The following is a 15,585-nucleotide window of genomic DNA, read 5'->3' as shown; positions in this document are numbered from 1 at the left end:
AACAGCAAGTGCACAGCACCTTTATGAAAGTGATGTTCCAATAACAAGAACGGGACCAGGTCCAAAGACAGTCCCTCGGATGCTTCATCTGCCTGCTTAAGTGTGCTTCACAACCATGGCTACGCTCCTTCCAGCTGCTCAGAAAACACCACTTATGCTTGAATAATCTTCACTTTGTTTGTTTGTTTTTCCTTCCAAAAATCAGAAAAAGCTATATTCATGAGGTTTTAGTCAGGCAAAAGGCTGATTCTACTGAAGAGGCGCCTTGCAAGTATGCAGGCAACTCTGCATTCATCTCCATTTTGTTTCCGTTCCGTGTCTTATCTCAGAACACACCCCAGCGACATTAACTGAATTAACACAATCTATAGAAGTAGTAAACCACTGGCAGGTCACTGCAGAAGGTAGCCGTGGAGGGACAACTCTCAGAAAAAAATGCAAACATTTTGTAAGAAGCAAGAATAGGGAAGCACTACGGCTGATTCTTGCATATGCTGTCAGCGCTACTGCCAGCGGAAGAGCTAAGGCACATCGAGGCAGGTAAATGTTATGAGCATTGCACAGAGCATGTTCAGAATATAGCAGCTACCATGAAAGGCCTGTGAGATGTGCACGAGGGCAGAAATCTGTATTCTGCAACTGGTACGTTATTTCCAAAGGGAAAGTGAACAAATTTGCCAAAATAATGCAGTATGGAATTATCAATATTCAAGTGTGACAGACAGGAGTTTTCTTTTGAAATTCCATGTGGGAGACCCACGCACTCACTCACAGGCAGTCAGGCTCACTGAAACAAGACTAAACAGAGCTCAATGACAGCTACAAATGAAACCCAAAGATCTCAAACTTCAGGCCACCTTCTTAGGTGATTTTAGATCATTTACCAGAAAGGAAACCGGTGCAGTATTTTGTCCAGTGGGATACGTAATGACATTAGAGTCTGTCCTCTATTTTTTTTTTTTTTTAAGATCTTTAATTGCAAACATTACTTCAAGGTCTTAGCAAGTAAGAAAGTAACAAAGCAGTCTTCCTCAGGAATAAGGAGATAAGAGACATGTAAATCAAGCAAGCTAGTGGTGGATAATCCAGGAGTTGTGCTGTAATGACCAGCGTCGCCCACTCCCTGAATGTGACCCCCATAAGTATCCATTTTGCTGTTAAGATGCAAGCAAGGAGCTGAGTCTCACCAAGCACACTGGCCCGTTGCTGCAAAAAGTTACTACTACCACCACATCTTCAGAAAAGCTGTAACTTCTACAATTGCTAATTCTACCTCACTGAATAATTAAGCGTTGCCTCCGATAGCATGGATAACAAAAAGAGATGCAATCGCAGGCCAAAAAGCTGGCCTTCATTTGGTACTGTATTTTATTACCAAAAACAATACCGAAAGGAAAAGAAACTATTTTTCCCTGCATTTAAAGAAAAGGGGGTTGAACCCAAGACTGAAAATTCAGTATTTTTTTTTGACAGACACATAATTCTACACTCATTCCTTAGCCTTTAGTTTTACATTGGGTCCTTGAAAGAAAATTTTTTTTATTCTCTTATTTGAAGTGCAAACCTGGAATGAATATAATTATACATTATTTTTTACTGCAATCCAGTTCAAAAAACATACAAGAAATGAAGCAGACTTCTTCTCTGTACTGCAAACAGCAAACCAGGTGTTGTAAAGTCTCACAAAAGTAATCAAGATCAACGTAGCTTAAGCCTGAGCCTAAATGAATCCGCAGACATAAAAGTGAAGCTAAATCTTACTGGCTACATCTTTCTTCTGTCCATAGTTGTGTAAGTGACCCTGTACTGATTTTTCTTTTAGTAAAGAGATTAGAGGAAACTTAGAGAAAGGAAACCTAGGACCAGGAAGAGTGAGAAGAGTTTTCCATCACAGATTGATTCCTGCTCCACCTACACAAGAAAATCAAAATATAAATAGAAGTGAATATTTCAAACAAGTTTTATTTGGTACTTACATGCTAAACACCGGTTTAAAGAAAAACTACATATTTTGGTCACTTTAAAATATCGTGGCTATGTACATGGAAAACTAAAGAAAGCAAGAAAGGAACCCAATTAATTTTACTGTGTCACAAGCTGTTATTCAAAGCATTCTGACTGAATGGCTGTTTTTTCCCTTCCGTGTATTCTGGCAGACGGTCTCTTTTTCATTGCTTCTCCATTGCTTTTATCCCATCTCCTGTGCAAGAAGAACACTTGGCAGCAGCAGAAAGTCATTTCTTCAAAAATTCTTCAGCTTCTGACTCAGATTTCTCTTGCTAGCACAGGCTTTCTGCACAGCCTGAGAGCCCAGCTCAGTGCTCACTAAAAGCAAGTGCAAAACTCTTTATGGTCCATTCTCCGTTAGCGTGAACTGAAGCCTCATAACCCCCGTTTCCACCAGCCAAGGACGTACTCATGGACTTCAGTGAGCAACAGACCAAGCCCTAGTGGGTGTTTCCAACAAAAGTATCTAGTGAGCTCTGCCTGCAACAGCATTGTTTATCAAAGCATAAAAAGGTGCATGATTGTAGTGTTCTATCCAACAGCAACCAAAAGTGAGGGGTGGAACATTGATGGTAGGAATCAGCATCAGACTAAAGAGAAAGCAACCTGCATTGCTCCTCCTATCACTCAAACTGTAGTGCATTATAAAAATCACAGGCTACATAAAAAGCACAAACAACGACCATTTTCCATTTGCTCTGAAACGAGCAAAACCAAAAAAATCCCCAAACCTGCTTTATCATCCCAAAATCAAATATTTCAGGTTTCACACAGTCTTCAATAGTCTGATAAGGCAAAGGAAATGTCTTCCATCGTTAGGAACAGCAGCAATTTGCAGGACTCAGAACAAGGTACTTCCCTGTGTGGGTGTATGTGCACGCGCGTGCGTACACATCCTTTATAGTATTGTGAACATGAATGTAACTAAAAAAAAATCAAGTTTGCAGTATCATTTTACCACATTTTTCTAATTTATTCAATTATACAATTTACTTCTGTACTGAACAAAAATTCATAAATACATCATCTAGGAGAACAGTAGTTTTTCCTCTTGTCTGTGAAAAAATAACGCTTTCAAATTTTCACATTTTAAAACCTGCCTTGTTTTGTGTTTTTAGAGAAAACGTGAGAAGATCATAGTGATTCTCAATTTACAGAATGTCCCTGTAGGAATTACATTTACAAGAACCTGATACAGAAGCCTATACTTTGCCCCCATAATTAGAGTTCTCTGCAATAATATTTAAACCAACAGGTTTAAATAAAACACCTCATTATCTCTACTTGTAGAGCAATGAGGTATTTATTTTTCAAGTATTAGAACCACAAAGTGTAAAAGATTCTTTGCCAATTTTACAATTATGCCTTTTAAACCAACACCCATCTTTTAAAAAAAGAATCAGTCCCACCACCCAAATCAGCCCGTTGCTTTCCAATTCCAGTGTCTTGTATCTTAAGGAATGCAGAAATATCCATTGACTAACAGAAAAAAGCTTGTTGGAAAAAGCCATATTAAGTAATGCACGTGAAGCATGATTTTTCTAGTGATGAAAACTATTGGAAAGGTGATCGAAGTCTATTCCCATCATTTCTTCTGCTGGTTTTGCTAAAGTCCTTCCAAAAAAAAACGATATTCAAGAAATTTTTAAAAAACTGGAGAGAAAAATAAAACACTCCTTCATAGCATTGAAGAAACTCCACTGACTGCAGAGATGCTTATATCACCTTTGGTTCTTCGGAAGAAATAATCAGATCACTTCTACAACAGAAGGCATCAAAAATGACAGGTCAGCAAAGGGCAGCAACGCTTACTTCACAATGCTATGCACTTATGCAAATATTTTATTACAAGATGATTTTTTCTCTTATATTTTACACCCACAGAAGAAGAAAATAAATGAGGGTAGCCCAATTTAATTTATTATGTGAACATGTTTACTTAACATCCTTTAAAAGTTACGCTGTAATTCAGAAAAATCTGTTGTGCTGCAAACCTTCCATCAGTATTCACGTCAGCGAGAACTTGACGAGGGAAGTACCTTCAGAACTGTACATAAAAGGCAGCAGCTACCTGTTCCCCTTCTGCATGAGGATATAAGATATTACATTTGCAGAACTGGAACGTGAGTGCAGATCATAAGCTAAGAACAGTAACTGTCAGTGTTATCATTTCCACTTCAGAGCACACGGCAAACATTTTCAAGCAATTTCAAAAGGCAAACAGTGCAGTGTAACTGAGAGCCCCTTTCCAACAAAAGATGAGGGCCCATCAAAATTCACACAGCATCTGTACGCACCTGGCATGCACAGCTTTAAAAGAGAAGATATGCTCCTTTCCCCAGAGAACCTGGGGTGTAAAATGCTTAATCAACCCATATCAATTAGAAGCTCTAGGTACTCTGTCAATTAATAACATATTACTAATTTTAATGAGCTAATGCAAACCTACCTGCTGTTTGATGTGTTTGAACACTATCTACCTGAGGCAAAAGAGTCCCCTTATCTTCAAAAGCTAAAATTGGATTCAAAGGAATTCCAGGACTATTGCTTCCATCATTGTTCATGGCATCCAGCCGGGGTGGTTTAGAACCAATGGGTAGGTTTATGATCTCTTCGAAGTTAGCATTCTGCATAGACATTCCATTTTCATTTGTATTTTTCTCTGGATTGAGATTGCTGGAAGACAAACAGAAATATTTCTTCATACACTTGATCTAGAACAGAAATGTAGTCCTCCTCCAAGCAACACCACTGAAATTTAAATTAATCCAGAGCATTCATTTAGCCAGTAAAAAACAAAAATATGCTATTACCACAGCAGACTCACTGTTTTTACAGCAAGGGACTAGGTATGCTGTCTTCCCTCAGGCAGACGGGGTAGTCCTTACATTTGGCTACGCTATACCCAGAACGACAGAGACCTTCAGCGACACTGCAGTTCTGAGAAGTGACTGAAATGGGAAGCAGTAAAAAAAACCAGCCTCTCCAGCACAACCACTGCTATCTTGAGCCACCCACCTAATGCAATTTCTGGCCTTTCTCAGCTTTCATAACCTTTGCTATATCTGAATGCTATGATACCCCTCTCCTCTTACTGCAAATCAGTCTAATTGTGCTTAGGTAAGATCACTGTCATTTTCGTGACTCTTTGGATCACCGCCTGCCTCCAGTTTTTGAGGAGGCTCTTCTACCTGCCACTTGCCCAGAGAAAACACTCCTTTACCAAGTCAGTTCTCCCTTCAGTCCCACATCCCGTCCAAATTCCTGCAGCTTATTTTCCAGACACTACGTGCCTCTGTGCTTCTCCCACTGATCACACCCAAACCAAAAGCAACACCTCCCAGCATCTCTCACGTCACCCTGTGCTTTCTTTTTCCATCTCCCATTTGACAGAGGTGCCTTTAGGAGCGAGCTCTTACACATCTCCCCGAGGGTTACAAGCGCAGGTACGCACACTCCTGAGGAAACACAGTGGTGTCTCAGTTTTGCCCTCCTCTCCCAACCCGTTCATTAGCTGTTGTGTTGTCAAACCCTGCTGTCTCTTCACACAGCAGGCACCATCTTGCCACGCAGGAGGCACTAAGGGGCTATTCTGGTGAACAGGATGGCAGTAACAGGACCCAAAGCTACTCCAGAGAGAGCAAGTACCCAACTATCACTTACAAATCATAGGATCTTCTACAGGTGTTTCTCAAGGCCCTCAGTAGTAAGACCCGAGCAATTATGGGTGTGTATTCTCTGTTTGGACACTACCCCTGTTCAGGCTGTTTGGAAATGCTTCAGCCACAAAGGATGCAGTCTTCCTAGATTTACATAAGGCTATCAGTTTCCTCAGGCCATTTCTGAGTAGGTGGCATGGTTTCACAGGCTAATTTTTTTCTTGACAGTACAGTTAGCAGTTTGTTTTTTTTTTTTTTTTAATTTGCTTGTAATCGGCATATGGTTTATTTTCATCTGCTGGCTTCTGTGGTCGCCAACTCTTTCCAAACAATTGCAGAAATGTTTTGCAGTACTTCCCAGGAGACAGAATAATTATTGCACTTTAAAAGGTGGTAACACTTTATCCAAAGCCCAAATTCCAGATTTCTTGTGAGAATGGGAAAGATTTGGTATGAAAAGCAGCATGTCAGTCTTTCCAACCATCGTCAGTTCTTTTTCAGAAAGGCAATCCCCTTTTTTTAATCTGGGTGTGCTGAGCAAACTTCAAAATGAAAAGCATGATTCACTGCACATGTGTTTGAAAGCAGACACGGAAACCCTGCTGGCTGCCGGGGAGAGACCACAAGTCACATCCCCCTTCTGTGCCAGAGTTTCACATCTATGAGATGAAGAACAGAATCTGTGAAATGCTTTAGGACTAACACCAGCTGTTCTATTGTGTGTACGCATCAGGTTATTATTCACTACAAGGTGTCCTATTACTCATTTCATCCTCGTGTACGGCCAATAACCTTACCAGAGGTAGAGAAACACAGTGTTAGGAAGTCTGCTGGATAGGTCAGGAAAGAGGGAAAAGAAGGGAACTGCTCGTGCCTATAAATTAAGCAGTGTAAGTACCTCTACAAGTATTGGCACAATAAAGAGAAGTCTCTTGCTTTTGCAAAGAGATACTGGTTTTTCTATCTGATTGATCAACTAACTTTGCAGATGAATAGTTCTTCATATTTGTTAGTCATTGCACTGTCATTATTACACACTGAGTTAGACCAGGATTCAGACTGAAAGGGGTCTTTCAAGGCAGGAGACTATACAATCACAAGGGGCACAGAAGAGGAAACCATGACTAGACATTTTCTACTTTTTATGCTATAGGACGTAGGTGGCACTCCCAAAAAATTATTAGGGAGCATGTTAAGAAAAAATCTGAACTGTGGAATTCATTTCCACTGGACATCTTAGAGGCCCTAAGCTCAGAAGGAGATTAGACAGATTCCTAGGAGATTGGTATACCCTCCAGCTTCTGATAATTAACAGCTTAGGGACTACCTGAGCCCATGCATTTGGACCACAATACATAGCAACCCTTCGTTAGGCAGAAGATCTCTTGGTATTTATCTCTTTCCCTAAGTGACTGCTACGGTTCACTGAAACAAAGAACACAAGAAAGTAATGGATTTTTGACACGCAACAACTATTTTTACTGTCTTGTGTGCCGCTCTTGGCAATGTCTCAGTGTCCAGCATACCATTTCAGGCACATGATATTGCTGGTATGTTACTAATAGCTGGGCAATTTTGGCATGCTAACGTATACGGTAGCTGTGCTTGAAGCAAGACACCTACATAATAAAAAATGTTGGCTGAATTGTTCACAGTGCATTTCCAAACATCACAGTTTTGCAAGCATATGAAGGAAAGATGCATTTTAAGGGAGCTTTAAAAAAAAAAAAAAAAAGCATTTGTGCAGCTTCACGTTTTGATCTTAATGCATCCGTACTAATAAGATAAACTGGAGGTATTTGGGAGAAGAGCAGCTAATATAATAAAAAAGGAACTGGAAAATCCCCAAACCTTAAAAACTACTGAAAAATTACATTTGTGCTAATTTTAGACCAAGATCTGTACAGATATAACCCATACTTAAAGACTTTGAAGAGAGTAAATGAGAATGAAAAGAAGGAAAAGAAATCAGAATTTATTATGTCCTTCTGATCATCCATCTGGAATTGATGTTAAAAAAATAAAAAACTGATTTACAGTCCTTTGAAATGTGCCAAAGTATTTCTGTACCTGCTATTCCTGATCTGAAAGACAGTATCAGTCTCCCCTTTTATTGATATGATTTAGCAGAGCTGTCAGGAGTAGACATTAACAGCAGAATGGGCCCCCAGCTTTGGATGATTAAATAAAGCTGCATTCATTTTTAACTCTCTGAGACAACAGCACTGAAAACAGCCAATCGTGAGAACCTGGAGTCTTAAAGAAGGGAAGACTGTGCTAAAGCAGATTTGAAGTGTGCTAACCTCCAGACTGAACTATCAATACATAACCATTTGAACCTGGTAACATTTTTTTTCCCCAAGGACAAGAGATTAAGGGAATCATCTTGTCTAACTGAATATTTCTAACAATTAGTTATCGAACCTACCCAAACCTAGCAACTGCCTTCATATGGGATGGAGAGAGACAGATGAGATAAAAAGCTCTCACTGAGACCCACTGTAGGCATCTATTATGAAGAACCAAAATAAAAATAAAAATAAAAAAGAGGAATGAATTAAAAGAGAAAAACAAGTAAAATATTATCAATATAGATCACTGTACTTAACTTTCTGAGATGTAGTAGGCAGAATGCAACTTTGGCAAATAATTTGTAAGTGGAGAACAGACAAAAATATCCACGTGAGAAATGACTTAGCTGTACTGGTTATTCAACTCCAACTTCTATCACTGTATTTCTTCCAGGATTCTACTGTTCAGTATAGTACATAAAAAACTAGAATCTGGAAGAAATTTTGTTGGAACGTTTTATAGTTTATGAGAAGCTTGAAAACACTTTAACATAATATATTATTTTCAAACTAATGTTTCAATTCACTTTTTCCTGTTGCCGGGGAAAAAGAAAAAAAAAAAAAAGACCAGAATCAACACAGAAGTTAAAAAGCCGTTAATAATATTGTAGCATCTCCACGAACTACCAGTTTCTAATCAAAAGCAGCAACAGAAGATAGTGAATTACTGAAATGAGTTGCCTTAGCTACAACAAGTTTTTTCTTTTTTCTCACCTACATTGCATGCATGAACACAGAAGGAAGCACGCTATTTCTAACAGGATCCTAGCCAGACAGCTAGCATGACATGATGGGGAGGAAACAGGGACAAAGGTTTACCACAGCAAACAGTCAGAGCAGAACTTGTTACCTTCACATAAACCTCTACTAGCCTTCACCGTCACCCTCCTGTACTGCTGCTGCCTGCACAGGGCAGAGCGCCTGCAGCATCTGAGGGGTGACCCCAAGTACAGGTACTCTGCACTTGGTCACTTAACAACAAAAAAACATCAGTCCTGTTCAAGGACATGCATCCAGGCTGGACCCCAGAGCTGTACCAAACAGACACACCAACACATACACTCCTTCTGTCCCGGGTCCAGTGAAACAGTGATTGCAGCCTGGGACTTCCCACAGGGAACACCGTAGGAGGAGCATTGAGACTCATGGTTGCTCAAGGCTTTACAAGGATTCTTCACCTTCACTCTCTCCTCTTGCCCACATACACGTTCCAGAAGTCCCCCAGGTGAAGCTTTTACAAGTTCTGAGCTATCTTACCCTTAAAACATGCTCAGGACTTTTCCAGACAAAAGTCAAATCTTTTGTCGGGCTGGAGTCAGGTGCTCACACAGACCATCTCTATTTGTTGCATGTGCTACAATATCAGGTGTATCTACATGCCAGACACCTGTGAAACACAAGATGCAGTAGCAATATTGTTGGCACCTGCTTTTACCATGTGATAAAATCTGTGCTGCTATGTCTTCCTTCCAACAGTTTATCAAGCCACCTGGGCTAAGCTTACACCAGGATGCTATCAAGTGCTTCAGCCGTTGCCTTACCATTCAGTGTGGATGCACCTCCAAAGCAGAGTCCCTCTGAGCTCTAGCCTGGCATATCAGTTTCTCCTTTCACATACCCTTCCTCATATACACTTCCCATATTTGTTCCTGTTCTTCATCCGCATCTATTCATTCTTCACTTAGGCTATTCGGATGCTCCTTCCATACCAAATATAATGCTACATGACAGCATTCATTAGTGTGGCACGCTTGATACTACAAATATCAAGGTGCATCCAAGGTTGGGAGTGATTAACATTTAATAGTTGCCTGAGATAATTACAAGACGGCTCTGTGCAGCTCATCTAATGCAGTCCAGTGCTCAGTGTCACTGACAGAACCTATCTCAGCAGGAGCATCTTTGCTGGCATGACAGCAGGCTAAGATCCCCCAGGCATATGGAAGGACAGAGAGAGGGCAAATTCCCCCTTCAATTAGTGTCAATCACACCCTGAAGCATACCGCTCATTACGGACTCTGTGATGGCTTTCCACATTCAAGTTTTCCCATGCATATTCTGACATTACCTGCATAAAACATGAAAGGACCATGGGATTATTTGGATTTCTGCAATACTGGAATTGAAGTAACTGACAGCTCATGCCTATGTAACAGATTTCATTTGGTTCAACACAGAGGTTTCAAGCATTTCAAGTATTTCTCAAAATCTCAGTGACTAGCCTCATGACTACTCCTAATGTTAAATATCTGCCTCCCCAAAATCTCCTTTATAGAGGACAAAGGGTTTTTTAAAATACCAAGTCAAAATGAGTAGTTCTGTATCTCATATGAAGGACTTTTGCTTAGTGTTCAAAACTTGCTAATACTTCGAGCAGTTTGAAAATCCATGCATCTAGGCTGAAAACACAGTGTTCATTATTTGAAGCAACAAAACTAACCCGGCAGGGTAGTTTTTATGAAGTTTAATTCAAGGAATATATATAAAAAAAAGCCCTTTCCAATTAAGTTTCAATTTATGTAATAATTCCTGGCAATACATTCTTTCAAACACTGCAAAGAATGCACGGTATTTTTGCAAAATTCTTCAGCTGGCAAAAATAGGTTATTGCTAAGTGAAAGACAACAAAGTTCTTTCCTGAGCACAGGAAAAGATACAAAAAAATAAACAGGAAATGAGTCAAATTGAACAGCTGTGCCTCATGTTTAGTTAATGAATACCTGGATCTGAAAAAATAATTTAGTAACTCTCATCCTGTAAACACCCTCTAAAACTTAGCAGTGCTCTTACCTGTCCGTATTTATGGGGGGTTGATGTGAAGAAATCATGTGCGTGCAGGTGACGTGTTTCCCATTGTGTGGAGATTGTGTTGCATGCTGAAGCTGAGGCCCTCCTGAAAGGTCCAAGGGAGATGCAGGACTTGTTATGACTAGAGAGAGAAAGCAGGTTTTCAAAAAAACAAGCAACATCCTCTACCTGCAAAGTAGGATTAAGCGTTTCCTACAAAAGATAGTGCAGCTAAAGCTGCAGGACAGGAATAGTAAGTTTACAATGATATAAACAATTCCAACAGATAAGCCGTAGGTCAAAATAGGCTGATATCTGACAGAATATTATGCTGGCACTTTTCAAGATGCAATAGAGAATGGAATAGAAGAACACTGGGACATCAGCGATTTCATAGTGGTATTTCTCAGCTCCTAAGTTAATCACTGACTGTAAACCAAAAGGAAATAAAGGGGGAACATCTCCATGGAAAGGATATTTCTTTTAACAAGTATTAAATCACAACCATAAAATGCTGCAAAGAGCAGCATAAAAGAAGACTACATAACAAAGACCATGTGATGTCCCTGACCTGCCTCACGATGTTGTGTTAAAGTATAACTACAGCTTTCCGTGTTGTATCTACAGTCATACTAATTCATATACAACTCAGAAAAAGGAAGCAGTTGTACCCTAGCATCTGTTACAATAATCACAATTTAGTGTTCACAGGCTTGGATGCATTTATCTAGATCACCTGAGGATTCTCCATCAGCTGCTCTTGGTTTTGCTGTGCTCTAAATGCTTGGACCAGTCCTCTATACTGAGTGACTTAGTCTGATTTATGCCAAGTTTTTATATGGAATATATTAGCAATATAGGTTTTAGTGCTTCTACAAACAGACCAAGAGGAATTTACATTGGTTTTGACATTTAGAAAGAAGACTGTATTTTCTTTTTTGGGATGGCAGAATTATCTGCCGTTTTGAAGCAGAGGTCACGTAAATGACAAAAAGGTGATGGATTTTGTTTCACTGTGTGATTTGGCCAGTCCTATAAAGGCTTCCTTATGTTTTGTCCAAACAGTAAGATTAGTAAAAGAACAACAAAAAGAATCACTATTTGCATATGGTCAGAAAAAGTACGTTAGAATGCAGTATGGAATGTTAGAATTGGCTGGAATATGTCCGTTAATTTGTATCTTTAACTCAGTAGCATATCTAGATAAAGCAAATTCAAACAGTAGAGCATCCCTGGGGGTGAGAGCAGTTTTCTGTTTATCCAGTCACTGAATGATTCCCGCTTTCCCTTGGCACTGGGGAAATGGAGGTCCAAATTCTCCTCTGCCTTAGAGAACTGACTAATTGTTTTCTGCTTCTGGAAGGAAAGCACTAACCACAGGTTACAGAGCCGTTTTTCCTTTCAAGAATTATTTAAATGGTTTATAGCAACTTCAGCAGTGCCTGCAGCAACAGATGGCATTCCAGACACATTCTTTATTAACAGTTTCCAAACTGTTTTTTATTTACAAGGATAACATGTAAACAAGTAACTACCAAATACACATAATGAAATCTGTGTCAAAAGGTGTCCTGGCAGTGCTAATTAGTGTGTTCACTTTAAGCATCAAGCAAAAAAGCGGTGCCAGGAGCCAATGCTTTTATCTGTCCTGTCTGTTACTCAACATGAATACTAAAGAGAAATAAAGATTATCGTCATTTAGTATGTTATGCTACAAAAAGATAAGCTATTTGATAGATTGGCTTCAGTATATTTCAGCTCTGCTAATTCATACTTGCTTATTGTTGAATATGAGCTGAATTTATTTTGTTTCTTTTATTGTGAGTATTAAAGTTTTATCTAGAACTTTACCTAAAAAGACCGGGGACACACACAAAAGCAGAGGCAACAGAGGAGAAGGAAAGACTAAGACTGTGGGTATGGCAGGAAGACTCTAAGGTTTTGTAAGTGCTGAATTTTGAAAGAAAAGAAATAGAAATTAAGACCAAGTGACTAAAGACTGTGGAAGACAGACATCACCGGGGAATGTTTAGGGTTATGAACAATTTTTGATGACTGATCACGTTTCTAATACTATGCAAAAGAACATGAAAAATCAGTGATTTTGTAAAAGCTATCTTGGTTAACTTGTTTCTTTTTACAAATTATTAAACTTGGAAAACAACTCCCTCTTGTTAAACACCAATGTAATGAAGTTGCTGAAACAGTTGACTCATTTAGTAATGGCTTACTACCCATACAGAAAGATTAACTCATTAATGTTTGCTAAGACTTCAGATATACTCTTTTAATGGTTTTCTTCACTACAAATTAGTGTGCCAAGTTTCAGAACTGTATCTCAAGTCATTGTGCGTAATAGGTATTTATTCACCTGCTGTGCTCAGGGCACAGTTGAGTACAATACCTGCTTCTCCAGTAATATTTGCTTTTGATATGTGTCCATTTTGCTGGTCATTGGGTTTCTACAAAGGAAGCACAGCTTTGTAAATTTAAAAAGGCACTAGAGGGAAGAATTGAAACGTGCCCAGTATTTACGCATGTCAAGTTAGCAGCACTGACCTTATCTACAGCTTCTACACGCCTAGTTCTCTTCATGATCTCCTCAAGCCTCTGTAAAAACACGTAAAGGAGTAAAATAATGTTTGCTGACAGTAATTTAAAATTATCCCTACCAAACCATAGCTGCCTGTCATTTATCAAAGTTGCATAAATAAAATAAAATTACATTTGCAAAAAGATAAATTATTTATTACTATTGGAAATATTCCCTTCACTTTCACATCAGGAGGACCTCAGCTTTTCTGAGGGCACATTAATATCACGAGTAACTTTCTACAGCTGAGGTGGAAGCAAACTGCTAAGACAAGATGAATTAGAGCTTCTCAGTATGTACTGTTACCTTCTTCCTTTCCAAGCGCTCTTGCTCTTCTCTTTGGAAATGCTTTTCACGTTCTAACCGAAACCGCTCTGCCTCTTCCCGCAGGCGAGCTTCCTCTTCTTTCTGAGTTGATAGTAAGACAAAGAAGCAGGGAAAAAATTATTTTTTAAGCACAGAATAACATTGACATCTGCTCATCTACATGTATCTACAACACCCTGGAAAAACACTCCGGGGATTTAAAAGTTGCCAACAACCTTTTCAGGCTGAATTGTACATTTCTTGATTGATCTCCATGATTTACATCAGAGGAAGAGACTAGATAATAATAATTAGATACTGGACATCTTATTTGGTTGTGTGCCTGTTCTGCATGGTATTTGCTGACAGCAGATAAGATGACAAACACATTTCCTAATCTTCAGCATTAGAACATCAGCCAGGAAAGCATTCAAGAGATTCATGTATTGAGAGCTGGATGTTTTTGGAAGTCAAATAAAAGAAGTAGAATGCTTTATTTGTCCAACAGAGTCATTGCTTAATGAGATCAAGAACAAACCACCACAGGTACATTTGCACAACCTTTCCATTCCTGCATTTTTTTTTAACTACATGTGAAACTTCACTGGAATATACTGCTGAAAGGCTTTGCTCCACAAAAGTGGCATTGTTGTAGGATGGAACTCCTACAACAGTTCATTAGTTAAGGCTGTATCACTCAGAAAAACTCAGCAGTGCTGTTTTCAACACTAAATATTTAGTTATCTCGGCCTCTAGATTTTCTATAACTGTATGGGCAAATAGTTCTCTGGTATACCACCATTCATTAAATTCCCCCCGTACAACTCTACATTTTTTAATATCACATTTTATCAGTAATAGGAAAGGATTTGTTCTAAAATAACTAAGTTCTACAAGAAAAAAATAACTTCCTACCACATGTTTCTGTCAAGAAACTGCATTTTTACTCTTTGAACCACTCCATGAAATGAAGTCAGCTACAATCCTATTAACCCTATATAGCATTTAAATTTTGGATATCCCTTGAGGTACTGCTCAAGAAGTGTTGCTTCATTTACTCTATTGCCAACCAGACTGGTACAGAAATTCCAGAAGGGGAGCATACTTGTTTCTGAATACGCTCCATCTCTTCTTTCTCCTTCTGTTCTCTCTCTTCTGCCTGTCGGCGCAGCCGTTCCGCCTTTTCCCGCTCCTCCTCTGCATCCTTTCGTTTCCTTTCTGCTTCCTGTCTGCGAGCTTCTTCTTCTTCTCGGCGAGCTCTTTCTTCAGCTATCCTCTGGGACAGCTCCTCCTTCTTTTGCCTGCAATCATGAAACAAGTATAAGGAGGCAGGGAAGGAGGGAAGGAGGCAGGGAAGGAGGGAAGGAGGCAGGGAAGGAGGGAAGGAGGCAGGGAAGAAGGGAAGGAGGAAAGCAGTGCCCTAGCCCAAGACACCAGCACCACAGAACAGCTGGATGAAGGCTGCGCTGCTGTTTCATTCATGAGAATAACAAAACACCCGAAGTGAGTCAGGTCAAGCCATCTGTTCTGCTTCCTGCAGGTGCCAAAGGTGAAGCCCACTGGAACAATCTAAAAACTTTGCAAGGCAATACCATTACTTCTCTGGCATATGCTGGGCTTCCACCAATCCATGGTTCTGGTACTTTCTGATTCAGAAACAGTACTATTGACCTAAATGCATCTTGAGAGACATTTCCTTGTGTTATTTCATTTAATCATATTTTGAAATAGTGTACTTTTTCAACTTATATTGCAGCAATGACTTGAATTTAAATAAAAACTCTCTAATCTTGCTAATTTTTGAACATGTTACCTCCTCATTTGAAACCACCCATCCTGGCTCCCATTATGGGAATAAATAATTTTTCCCCTTCCCCTTTGA

General features: G+C 39.4%; 1 protein-coding gene across 10 annotated transcripts in view; it reads right to left on the bottom strand.

Annotated features, from left to right (window-relative positions):
* Positions 1 to 1,942: 1,942 nt before the first annotated feature.
* Positions 1,943 to 15,585, bottom strand: part of MAP7 (microtubule associated protein 7) — a 110,792-nt gene continuing 97,149 nt past the window's right edge. For 9 of the 10 annotated variants that reach the window (XM_035320469.1, XM_035320473.1, XM_035320474.1 and 6 more), the window contains 7 exons: positions 14,809 to 15,004; positions 13,704 to 13,805; positions 13,364 to 13,414; positions 13,209 to 13,266; positions 10,808 to 10,946; positions 4,457 to 4,683; positions 1,943 to 3,766 (listed from right to left, as the gene is read on the bottom strand). In XM_035320469.1, the coding sequence (XP_035176360.1) occupies positions 3,756 to 3,766; positions 4,457 to 4,683; positions 10,808 to 10,946; positions 13,209 to 13,266; positions 13,364 to 13,414; positions 13,704 to 13,805; positions 14,809 to 15,004 (784 nt within the window). In that variant the 3' untranslated portion in view covers positions 1,943 to 3,755. The remainder of the gene's footprint in view (positions 3,767 to 4,456; positions 4,684 to 10,807; positions 10,947 to 13,208; positions 13,267 to 13,363; positions 13,415 to 13,703; positions 13,806 to 14,808; positions 15,005 to 15,585) is intronic. The other variant, XM_035320471.1, reaches the window with a different exon arrangement.

Source organism: Oxyura jamaicensis, chromosome 3, assembly GCF_011077185.1.
Source record: "Oxyura jamaicensis isolate SHBP4307 breed ruddy duck chromosome 3, BPBGC_Ojam_1.0, whole genome shotgun sequence".
Classification (NCBI taxonomy): domain Eukaryota; kingdom Metazoa; phylum Chordata; class Aves; order Anseriformes; family Anatidae; genus Oxyura; species Oxyura jamaicensis.
Note: the sequence above shows the minus strand (reverse complement) of the source record. Positions and strands in the feature narration are given on the sequence as shown.